Source organism: Osmerus mordax, chromosome 9, assembly GCF_038355195.1.
Source record: "Osmerus mordax isolate fOsmMor3 chromosome 9, fOsmMor3.pri, whole genome shotgun sequence".
NCBI classification, from domain to species: domain Eukaryota; kingdom Metazoa; phylum Chordata; class Actinopteri; order Osmeriformes; family Osmeridae; genus Osmerus; species Osmerus mordax.
Window position 1 is genome coordinate 14,491,926 of NC_090058.1, and position 11,847 is coordinate 14,503,772.

Genomic DNA, 11,847 nt, shown 5'->3' on the forward strand with positions numbered 1-11,847 from the left:
TCCTTTGGAAATTACCAAAAGAATATTTAAAAAAAGGTGTGGTTTCCAGCTGTCAATGTTTTTCCCCTTTCAACGTACACATGAAATTAGACATAAAGACCATAAAAATTGAAAAAAATCCTGCCAAATTTGGCAGGATCCTGTCTCTATGACAACGTACAGGCGGGGTCTGCCAGCTGGCGGCTCCGTGCGAATCCATCGTTCTCAGTTGGCATCCCTGTAGGAGAATTACCTCCTCGCTAAAGAAAGAGGAATGGCAGAGAAAGACATCAAGACAAACGTAAATATTGCACGTTTTCAATGCTTTGTCTGAACTACATTTGTGTGCGTGCTATAGGCTAATATGCTATTGGTTACAGAAGAAAGCAACAATTGGAATTTAATTATTGAAATATTTTATTGTTTGAAAACTGTCTGTTCAGCTACTCTATATTTATTATTTATTTATTTATATCGATATCTCAGCGAAATTGGGATGGAGACGATTTAAGCATTGTTCAGGTTATTATTTAATCGTCAATCAAAGTTTCTAGCATGTTCATATGGACCAAGAATGAGACAATGCTATAACAATAGGCTAATTAATGTTGCCACATTTTTGCGTTAATGATTTTGCTTCAGACCTTACTCGTTTAACCTGCTAATATTTCGCAGGAGGATTATGTCGGGGAGATAAAGGGGGGTCTGCGGCCTTCGATGAAGCTCATTGTCATGGGTATTGTTAACAAAAGACCCAGGAGGTTGGTAGACACACCTGTTTTCTAAGACAATGTCGGCATGTTTTATTTAACATTCATAAATGAGCCAAGCAATTTTTTTTATTCGTTATTTGTTTATTCGTTTTGCGAGGCTTGAATCTGGAAATACGTTTAACAACTCCTTTGGTGTAACACGTCTTTAACTGAGCCTTTGAATCTACTAATGGTGTGAGCCTGGGAAAACTGCAGATCCCACAAAGTTCCATTATGAGATAAGATCACATGCCCTTATTTGGCTGTTGTGTGCCAGATGATTGTCAGAATTAATTGAGCAAATGAAAAATATTTACACAAACAGTAACACATGAACATGTTGCAAATCAAAATATTTTCAGTGAGGACTTTGTTTACATGGTTAAACAAAAGATCAGTGAGGACTAGGCCTATTTTAGAGATAGTTTATTTGGTTAAAGAAAAGCTTTTAAAGCATTGTTGGGATGTCCTATGCACTATGGAGTTCATATCCTGAAATAGGTGTTAATTTAAGGACAGACCGGGGGGACAAATCCCTGCCAATGTCAAGACATTATTCACATGTCCCCACCAATCATTTGAGACAGAGCAAGCACACTTTTAGCATGCGGGGTGATCAAAAATGATACAACCATGTCTCCTGGCCGTGGCAATGACTGAGTCCTATCCTTGGTGTTGGATGGGCTTACATCTGATATGGATCCATTCTATCCATGTTATAAAGCATAGAGGTGACCCTGTCCAGCGACCCGCCGGAAGAGGACACAGAGGGCGACGTGGGGTTGCAGGTCAAGGTCAGTTTTATGGACAAGGCCGTGATGCGGAACGCTCGTCTGGCAGGAACGTGGGGTCCCTCTGAAAACACTCTGTCCTACTTCCCCTTTGCAGCTGGGGAGCCATTCAAGGTACACTCGTCAAACTGTGCACAAGCTCTTGAGACCCTCCTGAAAAATATGTTTAAAAGGTTTAGGTTTTACAGAACATAAATATCTTGGGGTTAAAAAAGCATATTTTAAAGAAAATAAATGTCACAACATAGTTTCTTTATTTGTTAGGCTACCCATAACTTCATTATTGACATTATTACTGAATTACACTGCTATTCCTTAAGTCGTTCACATTTACATTTAGTCATTTAGCAGACGCTCTTATCCAGAGCGACTTACAGTAAGTACAGGGACATTTTCCCCAAGGCAAGTAGGGTGAAGTGCCTTGCCCAAGGACACAAAGTCGTTTGGCACGGCCGGGAATCTAACCAACAACCTTCTGATTAATAGCCCGACTCCCTAACCGCTCAGCTATCTGACCCCCCCCCTGACCCCCCTCCCTCTGACCCTCCCCCTGACCCCCCATGACTTCTCAATTGGACAAAAGACAAAAACAGGGCAGAATGGTTGCAAAGTTATTAGTCCAAAAAAGGAAGGATCACATATTAGTCAAACCTAAAACACTTCTCTCTCTCCCTCTTTTACCTCTCACTCCCTGTTCCTCACCCTCCCGTGCTTTCCTTTCCACTGTCTCTCTCCCCTATCTCTCTGTCTCCTCTCTCTCCTCCTTCTTCCTCACTCTCGTTCGGTCAGATGGAGATAGTGTGTGAGCACCAGCAGTTCCGCATCCTGGTGGACGGCCAGCCACTGTGTGGCTTCGCTCACCGGCTACCTCAACTGGCTTCACTTACCGCCCTGAGGGTGCTGGGAGACCTGCAGCTCACCAAGGTGGCCTGATCCGGGGGCCTGGAGCCCCAAAGACGAGACAACAGCAATGGAGGGACACACTGCTGCAGCGATGAATGAATTAATGTGACTTTTAATTGATTCTGAATGAACACCTGGTTTTTGGTCATTTGTTAAGACAAGTGCCTTTACTAGATGACTTAGTGACCTGTTTGCTTTAGTGACTTGAAGATGTTGACGCTAGCCTGAATGTAGTGGCTGTAAGCCTGATGTACCAAGAGGAACCCAGTCTAGGTTGAATATATCTATATTGATGTACATTGATCGTAAAACCCAATAAGGAAACATCAGTATTTGTCTGTAGCCTATGATCCTCTTGAATGTAATTTTTTATACCATGTATGGCTAATCAAACATGCTGCATTCAACAAGGTACTGTAAGGTAAGACAGGTGTGAAGCACATAGCCCTCTAATGTGAATGTGTTTACAATTCTGCTGTCCTCTTTGGTCTTTCTAAAACAATCCTGTGTAAAAAATTGGCAACTGAATTTCATTGGTTTCTATATACTGAATCAGAAAAACGATGTCTTACATTTGTTTAGCCTGCTCAATAATGGTGTCATTTAAATAAAACAAAAGTACTGTACAATAGTGCATGCCAATGTTTTTGTAGATCATTGTAGTACTGTATCAACATGTAACCAGTAAATATTAGATCTTGGAGCATTACGAGATTCTCGGTGGATCTCTTTGCTGCAGACAATGAAGGTTAACACTTCACAAGTCAATACTTTTTTTACCCTAATGTACTGTGGAGAAACATTTACTTTGGAATGAATTGTGAAAATGCAATAAAATTACTTTGAACACATATATATTATTTTGGTGATGAAGGTGTGCTGCAAGCAGGGGTCCCCGTGGGCCCGGGCCTCTCCCAGAGGCCCCTGGAGGGCCAGGGCGAGGGCCCGGGCCAGTCTTGGCCTCTTCCTCTCCAGTAAGGCCTCCAGGCATGACACCACCCCAGTGCCCAGACCACACTCCGTCCCTGACGCCTCGGGTCCCTTTCTCTCCGACTGGCTGTCTAAGAACGCCGCGTGCAATTCCTGAAAGATAAGAGAGAAAGAGGGGGAAAAAAGAGGAAGATGATTTCAAAAGGTTTCTGGTTGTGACAAGTTGGAAATAGCACATGGCTCACTCCATAGTCTTATAAACTCCTATTATCTAGAGTATCCTGTTGTTAGTCTGTGTGTATTGAAGGAAAAGGGAGCACCTTGAGAGTGGCGTCTGGAACAAAGAAGGTTAACACTTCACATGTCAATACTTTTTTTTACCCAAATGTACTGTGAAGAAACATTTACTTTGGAATGAATTGTGAAAATGCAATAAAATTTGTTTGAACACATATCAGAGTCCCTGTATAGGTCACTGGCTCTAGTGATCTCACACCAGCCACCAGTAATGGGGATGCAGGAGCAGAGGCAGGCACCAGCTCGCTGCGACTGTTCTCCACCTGGCGAGCTGCATGTCGACACCTGAAGCAGATGTGATTACACACAGCACCTCGGGCACCACTGGTCTGCACTGGTTGGTTTTACTCAGAGGAAAAACAATACACTGACTCACTGTCACAAAGCACCGTTTTAAAACATTCAGATGGAGACATGAGACAAAATGACACTTCAATTTGCAACAGTATTTTAATATTTCATTTTGGCTACAACTTTTGATTACATTCATAGAATGTGTAATACATTACTTAAAATGGAAGATGGTTTAAATATTGGATGATACTAAGAACCGGATTACAACATTTAGTATGCTACTAGATAGACTCAAGGAGAAGAAGGTTTTCTGAAGTCATACTAATAGTTCAATTCAATGTATCTGTTCCATCTGTTATATTTCCTGTCCTGTGTGGTGAACCTCGGCTTGGCTGCAAGAGTTCCACTAACTGTGTCCTCGCACCGCCTCGATCCAGTCTGTCTTCTCCTGGCGTGTCGGAGCCTGGATGAAATAGTGTGCGTTCGACTGAGTGATGATTTTGAACAGGTTGCCCTGAACATTTCCCTTCACGCCTGTTAGAGGAAACACAGACTCAGTCAAACCAAATCAAACGTTAGTATAGTATTAGTACAGCCCATTTTTATAACAAGCAATGTCCCAAAGAGCTTCATAGTTCCCCACAGATCAACACCAATAACCTAACCCTCAGAGAAGACAAGGAAATTCACCGAAAATGTCAGTGAGCTCCAATACGAGTGTTCTGTCTGAGTCAGCGCTCAGTCCTGACTAATCAACTACTGAGTAATCAGTAGTTGTTATCAGCTTCCACACCTGCAGGTGACTCACCTGAGGGTACTCCGTTGTCATCCAGGGCCGACACCAGGCAGCCGCGCAGGGAGAAGCCGCCCGCAGGGTTGATGTCATCCTGACAGGTGACACCAGACAGGAAGTGGATGAGACAAAGCACAAACAACATGTCTGGCCACAGAAAATGAGTAAGAATGAGAGAGAGTAGAATAGAATCGAGTCGAGTAATACTTTTTAAATCCCCAGGGGAAAATTGCACAAGAGAGAGATTCCAGAGGTGCTTGGTATGTTGGAGCAACCATGTACATACCTTGCTGGGGTCATAGTAGTGCAGGTAGCCAGGCTGTGATCGAAGAACAAAGAGACGCACCTTCCAGTTCTTTCTTTTGTGACCCTGTGGTGTAGATAAAGAGAGTTCAGTTTAAAATGTTTTACAACCTCAAACCCTAATGCTCCTCTTGCTTACTACAGTAAGGAGAGGCTGGGTTGGGCCTGTTTACCTGTTTGAGTAAGTAGCCCCTCTTGACTACTTTCCCAGCCAGCTCGACGGCTGACAGTGTCTTCTCGGGTTTCACACTCCCTCTCTTCTTGAAGCTGTCAGACTGGAGTCACATGGGATCAATGTAGTATCAAGCTTCAGGGTAATATAATGTCATTGCAGAATAATTTCATAAAAATGATGTGTCCACTTTATTTTGAGAGAATATGTCTTGCTTTAGATCAAAGTGTCTGCTAAATGAACACATCCCATTATAACAAGGTAGCCAGTACACTCACAAAGCCATAGAGAGCCGTAGAGTCATCCAGGAACTGCTGGCTGAGACCCGCGCTGCGCAGCGCCTCCACGCTGCGGAAGCCCAGCGGCCGGAGAAAGCCCTCCTCCAGCAGGGCCGAGGCCAGGGTGGCGGCCTCCACACGGGTCAGGACCAGCTGCATGAACACCAGCCAGTCCACCACCGACGAGCCTGCCCATACAGGGAGCAGCAGCACAGGCCTCAGGGTCAATAATGCCACCAGCCTTCACCTGTCTTCATGCCCAACACAACAAACTACTGTATAACAGAGCTCTCCAACCATGCTCCTGGAGAGACACCCTCCTGTAGGTTTACACTCCAGGAAAAGGTTTGGGGACTGTTGAACTAACCCATTCACACTGTGCACTACATACTAGTTACACCATGCCCATATTTGCCTGCAAGTGTGTTCATTAAGTTATTCAAATCAGTTGTGGAACTTTGACACCCATGTCCATTCAGCTCAAGTGCGTTTTTGAGAGGGAAAATGAACAAAGTAGATGTGTACGAGACAGAGGTCAGACCAACCTGAGAAGCAGTTACTGTAGGTGTTGCATTGCTCTGTCAGGCTGGTCATCCTGATGCCGCTGTGGATGTCATACATGGAGTCCACCACCTGGCTGTGTCCAAACACAACAGCTTCGGTCAACGTCACCACAATGTACCCGACGTCAGAACAACATCAGCGCAATGTACACAACATCGGAACGTCACAACAATGTAGACAACAATATACACAACGTCAGAACAACGTTACAACCCTGTCCTCAACATCCCAATCTTGCACTCAACACAACAAGAGCGTGTGTTAACTCGATTCTCCCATCAAATGTTTTACCTTACCTTAGGTTGATGTTATGCAGCCCCAGGGACTTGGGTGGAGCTGCTTCTGATTGGTTGTCTGGCGGAGCATCATTGAGGCGGAGCGTCGCCATGGCGGTGGTGATGCCAGCAGCCCACTCATCTCGTTCCTCACGAGAACACGCCTCCAGGAAGTGCTCCCCACAGCTCTGCGTCTGCAGCCTGATTACCAGCTACATCACAGGAACACTGGGTTAAGATAGGAGGGGTGGGTGGGTCGTTTTGAAGGAGGGGAGGGATAGTGTTGAGGGAGGGTGGGGATGTTTGGGGAGGGGATTCAGATGAATGTCCAAATATTGCAACAAGAGGACACCAAATGACTTATATATTTTAATTAATTAATTAAGGCTTGAGTAACCAACTCAATTCAAAACTGGCCAAGACGTTCAACCACTAACAAATGAGGTGTTAGGATTGTAGAAAAAAAAATCCCTGACACACCCTGAGTGTCATAATTCATCACACTTCAAGCAGAGCTGTGATAGTCAGACAACTTTACATCCTACTTACACAGTCAAGCCCAGGCTGGCCTAAAGACAACAGTATCATCAGTGTCAAGCATCAGCATAAACATTCCTTCAGACCTTGGACCAAAAGCCGAAATGTAAACCAGGTAAAACATATCCCGTTCTCAAAGAATCAGACACTTCCCAAAAGAACATTGATAGCTACAGTTACCAAAATCCAATTTCTACAATGTTCATCCCTATACGATTTGCTTTAGGCAACAAAGTCGTAGGATGTATTTAGTAGTAGATTTTCATGCGATAATAATAACGTTTTCTTTACTCACCGGCCGATAGTCGTACTCCAGAAACGGACAGGTAATTACACAGTCTTTCAGCATTATCCTCCCCCGTTGACACGAGCCCCTTTTGCCCCCCTCGTACTTGTAATAAAGCAACTTGTCTGGCATCAAGACAAACCACCGAGCCTTCCAATTGTGAACAACATGTCCCTGAAGAACAAAGACGTTCACACACATAAGCCCATTATTGACGGACAAATACCTACATTTTGATATGTTATCCAAAATAAACATGATTTAATATCAAACACATATTCACCCTCTTAACCAGGAACCCTTCTTTGAGAACAGAGCTGTTTTGGTCCGTGTCCATAGCTGCGGTTAGTCGTTCTCACCTGTGCTGGCTCTTCAGAATGGATATATTTACTCACCTACGTCATGTGTGAGCACACACCCATCGCAATCTGAACAAAGTCTTTGCTCTGGGGGCACACGATCTGGGCTGGGGATCTAAGGTTACGAAAAACTAGATATTAGTCAACAGAGAAAGACGAGCCTATCTTCATATTTTAATCATGATACATCGTGATGAATTTGACATGTTTATTAATAAACGGGGAATGAAGCTCGTGCAGGTTCTGCCAAATTGTAAACCTTTTTACAGTGTTTGATAATTGCTTAGGCCTACATCGCCTATATCGCTCTCTATAAACTCTACACACAAAAACCCAAAACACAAAATGCAAGATCACACGTCTCTTGCCAAAGCAAAAACTCTTAATTTAAAGAATGGTTAGGGTGCAATATTTCTTTCAGCATGAAATGAAATGTTACTGTAGTGCTATAGTTCTGCAAATACATTTGCATGGTAGGGCAGGTTAATTTACCTGTTAATATTTCGAAACGTCCAGACAACACTTCCTACAGTGTAACGGCTCAAGTTAGGCTGGACCCTCTGCCCAGCTTCCTTGGAACTCAAGCAATGGTTAACAACATGGTCAACCATGTTGTTAACCTTCTCTTCCTCCTTCTCCTTGTCCTCCTTGCAGTTGCAAACTGAGTCTAATGCAGATAATGTGCTTTCATTTTTGCAGACTTGGTCTGAAGATCAGGTAGATTCATTTTTTTTCTCTCTAAGTATGTCTCAAGTATCACTTTTAGTGTGCAAGCGATTGTAAAAAAATATATGTAAAGACAGAAGGGGGCGCACTCATGCTGTAGAAGTAATAGGAAGCCAGTATTTACTATTAACATTGGGGTATTCAAAAAGTAGATTTGGTTAATTGTATTTAATTAATTCCTACCTGCACCACCTATAGTTCAAGTTCAAGACTTTTATTGTCAGGTACACAGAACAACACAAGGTCAGACTGGGCACTGAAATTCTTAAGACAAGACAACGCAAGCACCTGGCATAACATAACATAACATATAAGTACACAGCATAACATAACATATATCTAATGGGTGACAATAAAATCACATGTTAAATGTCCTGTGTACAATCAGGCAGGAGGGAAAGCAGGCTTGTAAAGCAGTGGACAGTGTATTGTACAATGGTAGCTTGATATTTTACATTGTAACTTCAGTTTGAAACCTAAGAGGCCTCAACCAGCTAGTAATTAAAAAAATATTCCTTGCATGTTGCCTGTGAGTTTGAATGTGTGTGTGTGTGTATGTATTGCGTGTGTGTTTTGTTGGAGATAAATTGTGAAAGAGAGAGCTTTTCTAAAATTCCTCTCCCATAGCAACTCTTGTCTATTCAGTGTGTGTAGTATTCAGATCCTGGAGACGAGTTGGTCTTCTCCAGGAGGGCATACTGATCCTTTTTTGATCGAAGACAGGACAGAAGGAGAAAAGAGGGAGAGAAGGAGGAGAGGACAGAAGGAGAGAATAAGAAGGAGAGAAGGAGGAGAGAAGGAGAGAAGGAGGAGAGGAGAGGAGAGGAGAGGAGAGAAGAAGGAGAGAAGGAGGAGAGAATGAGAGAATGAGAGAAGAAGAGAAGAAGGATGCACATCAGCCTGTGGAACTTTAGTTAGGCTTAACGTTTTGGGCGTTAATAATCATTAAGGCTTGATTGTTATACTTTGTGAAATCTAAATAAATGTAAAATCACTAACTAACTACAGTCAAAGAGGAATTAGATTGGCATGCCTGAATATTTAGAAAACATCTCATGGGGTAGACTATAACTTGTTCGTACAGGAAGACCTCATCGTTCATGTGGAATGTGTATGACACGTTTGTTAGGTTGCCAATGTGATTGTACAATAAATACTTTTCAACATAAGCAAAGATAATAAAGAGGTAATTGCAGAGGTACTCCTGGTTGGACGCCAGGTCTACTGCTATTGGGTTAAGCATGCGTGCGATGAGATTAAAGTCATTGGATAAAGGTGTGTCAGGAATGGCCAGTGGGCTGACTAACCATTAACAAATATCAAACACCAATTACGTAAATGGCTATTTAGTGACCTATCAGTCAGGATGTGGTGGACTTGTTGTGGCCAGGCTCACGTGGCATGTTTTGCTGTACTGCTGTTTCAGGCCTGACTTTTCCCTGATTGTGTAGGCAGAGAATCCCTTCCTGGTGGGTCACATGTCCCCACTGTGACCACTCTGATTGGACTGTTTCTAAGATCAATATATCATATTTGTTTGTGATGTTGTTGCAATAGCCCCTAGCATTCAACGGTTATTTTGTCAGTCATTCCCATTATCAGGACCCCATGCCCTGCATGTTTTACATTAGGGGTGGGAATCTTTTGGTACCTCACGATTAGATTCAAATCGATTCTTGGGATTTTTAATAACACTTCGATTCAATATATGCTTACATTTGATTCCAGTTTGCTGTTTAGTGTTACTTGTTTCTATTTGACTGTGATAGGCTGTTAAGTGTTGAAGAAAAAAATCCCAATGCATCAAAACCTTGAAATGTATTGTTTTTCTTGCAGTTTAGTAAACTCATTGTTATAAAACAAATGCAATTGAATTTAAGCTGACCGCAAACATTCAACATATGACAGTCTTCTATTATAATCAAAGCATCCCTGAGACAAATAGAATAACTAGTTTGTACTTTGTTCTTTGTGAATCGATGTGAATCGCTAAAAGACTGATTCGCTATTCATATGTGAATTGATTTTTTCCCCCTCCCCTATTTTACATGCTTCCCTCTTCCAACACACCTGATTCAAATGATTGGGTCATTATGAAGCTCATCATAAGCCTGATAACGAGTGATGACTCATTCATTTGAATCAGGTGTGTTGGAAGAGGGAAGCATGTAAAACATGCAGGGCAGGGGGTCCCTGAGGACCAGGGGGGTATTCGTCGTAGCTTGCTAAGCGGTTTAGCGAGCTAATTTTCAGGCCAAGATAAAAAACGCCCCTCTTTTTGGTTCGTGGAAGCAACTTTCGATAAATCACCATAGTAACATATCAATTAGCACTAACCTGCTCCAGAGCAGGCTAACGTAAGTGTAGCTGGATAAGCTTGCCACACCCCCAGAAAATAACATGGCAGCTCCCTTTTTGAGAGACCCAGTTGACCAAGGAGCTATAATTTAGTTCGATTTCCATACCAATAGAGTTCTTCGAGATTGCCAAGATCCTTTATTTCACACGGATGAGTTCTTGTTTGAGCGATATCGATTCAGCCGACATGGACTCATTTATTTGCAAGACCTTCTCGGGCCGTACATTGCAAATATCACACGCCGCAGCAAGCTTTATGCTTTATTATGAGCTTATGCTGCTGTATGTGAATATGTAACGCTATGTTTTACGAAATGTCTTGTCTTATCTGTTGTGCCTGCACTTTTTATATGTTTCACTGTGGGAGAGTGGGAAACGTCATATCGATTCCTTTGTATGTCTTGACATGTGAAGAATTGACAATAAAGCTACTTGAAACTTTAACTGTGCTTCAGACTGCATAGCCTTGAGGTTTTTTGTGTCAGGTAGGCTATAGGCTACATGTAATGACCGGCTTTTTGTTTTGATGTTTCTGGGCTGACTTACGTCATCACGTAAGGTGCGTGCAGCTGTGAAGCGCTAAATTACCTGAAAGAAGTTTAATGCAGACGTTGTTATAAGGAGCAGCATTTCGTTTATGGATGGTCGTGTGGTGAACATGAGTCTACATTTGTATGGTTTCCCTTTGGAAAGCGGAGCGAGGTAATTTGTATATGTGTCAAACTTGTCTTGTAATATTTTACCTCCGCACGTATAATTGAATGTAATTGTAGCACATGTTCGAGACATGATCACATGTTTGTAATAGTAGCACATGTTTCGAGACATGATTTCCTTTGTGCTATATGTGTATTTACATTGTTGTATTTGTGTATTCTTTGTGTAGTTTTACGGTGTCTAGAAGTCTTCGTGTACGATGTATGTTGATGCATAGTACTACAAAGAAATCAACGTCGAACGGCGATAGCTAATAAAGACATCAGTGAGAACCCTCTGCCTCCTCGTACTTCCGTCAAGGGGTTGCTAACAGTAAAACTCGACGCTTCAGCAAGATTCGACGTTGGAGTAAACGCTTCAACAAGACTCGACGTTGGAGTAGCAAGATCGGTTCAACAAAGACTGAAAGCAGGTCCTATTCATTTGGTGCTTTGATAAGTTTAATATACGTTAATGCAGAGTTGTATTAGCTGTATTTACGTGGCTAGGTATTTGAAAAGTTTGAATGTCTGACTTATGGTGTTGCACAAAAG

At 42.5% G+C, this 11,847-nt stretch overlaps 2 protein-coding genes and 1 long non-coding RNA gene across 3 annotated transcripts; 2 read left to right on the forward strand and 1 right to left on the reverse strand.

The window, feature by feature from the left end:
- The first annotated feature begins 224 nt into the window (after positions 1 to 224).
- On the forward strand, positions 225 to 3,216 carry si:ch211-10a23.2 (Galectin-related protein A-like). Its single transcript, XM_067243751.1, has 4 exons — positions 225 to 280; positions 655 to 740; positions 1,456 to 1,636; positions 2,312 to 3,216. The coding sequence occupies exons 1-4, from the start codon at positions 254 to 256 to the stop codon at positions 2,453 to 2,455; spliced, it is 438 nt and encodes a 145-aa protein (XP_067099852.1). The 5' UTR covers positions 225 to 253; the 3' UTR covers positions 2,456 to 3,216.
- An 873-nt stretch (positions 3,217 to 4,089) lies between these two features.
- plek2 (pleckstrin 2) lies at positions 4,090 to 7,565 on the reverse strand. Its single transcript, XM_067243511.1, has 9 exons — positions 7,438 to 7,565; positions 7,164 to 7,328; positions 6,353 to 6,543; positions 6,038 to 6,129; positions 5,493 to 5,680; positions 5,216 to 5,317; positions 5,026 to 5,109; positions 4,755 to 4,833; positions 4,090 to 4,480 (listed from the first exon to the last, which is right to left on the reverse strand). The coding sequence occupies exons 1-9, from the start codon at positions 7,489 to 7,491 to the stop codon at positions 4,353 to 4,355; spliced, it is 1,083 nt and encodes a 360-aa protein (XP_067099612.1). The 5' UTR covers positions 7,492 to 7,565; the 3' UTR covers positions 4,090 to 4,352.
- Positions 7,566 to 11,108: 3,543 nt separating this feature from the next.
- LOC136949558 (uncharacterized) lies at positions 11,109 to 11,586 on the forward strand. Its single transcript, XR_010877436.1, has 2 exons — positions 11,109 to 11,299; positions 11,484 to 11,586. It is a non-coding gene; the product is annotated as an uncharacterized lncRNA (long non-coding RNA).
- Positions 11,587 to 11,847: the final 261 nt, after the last annotated feature.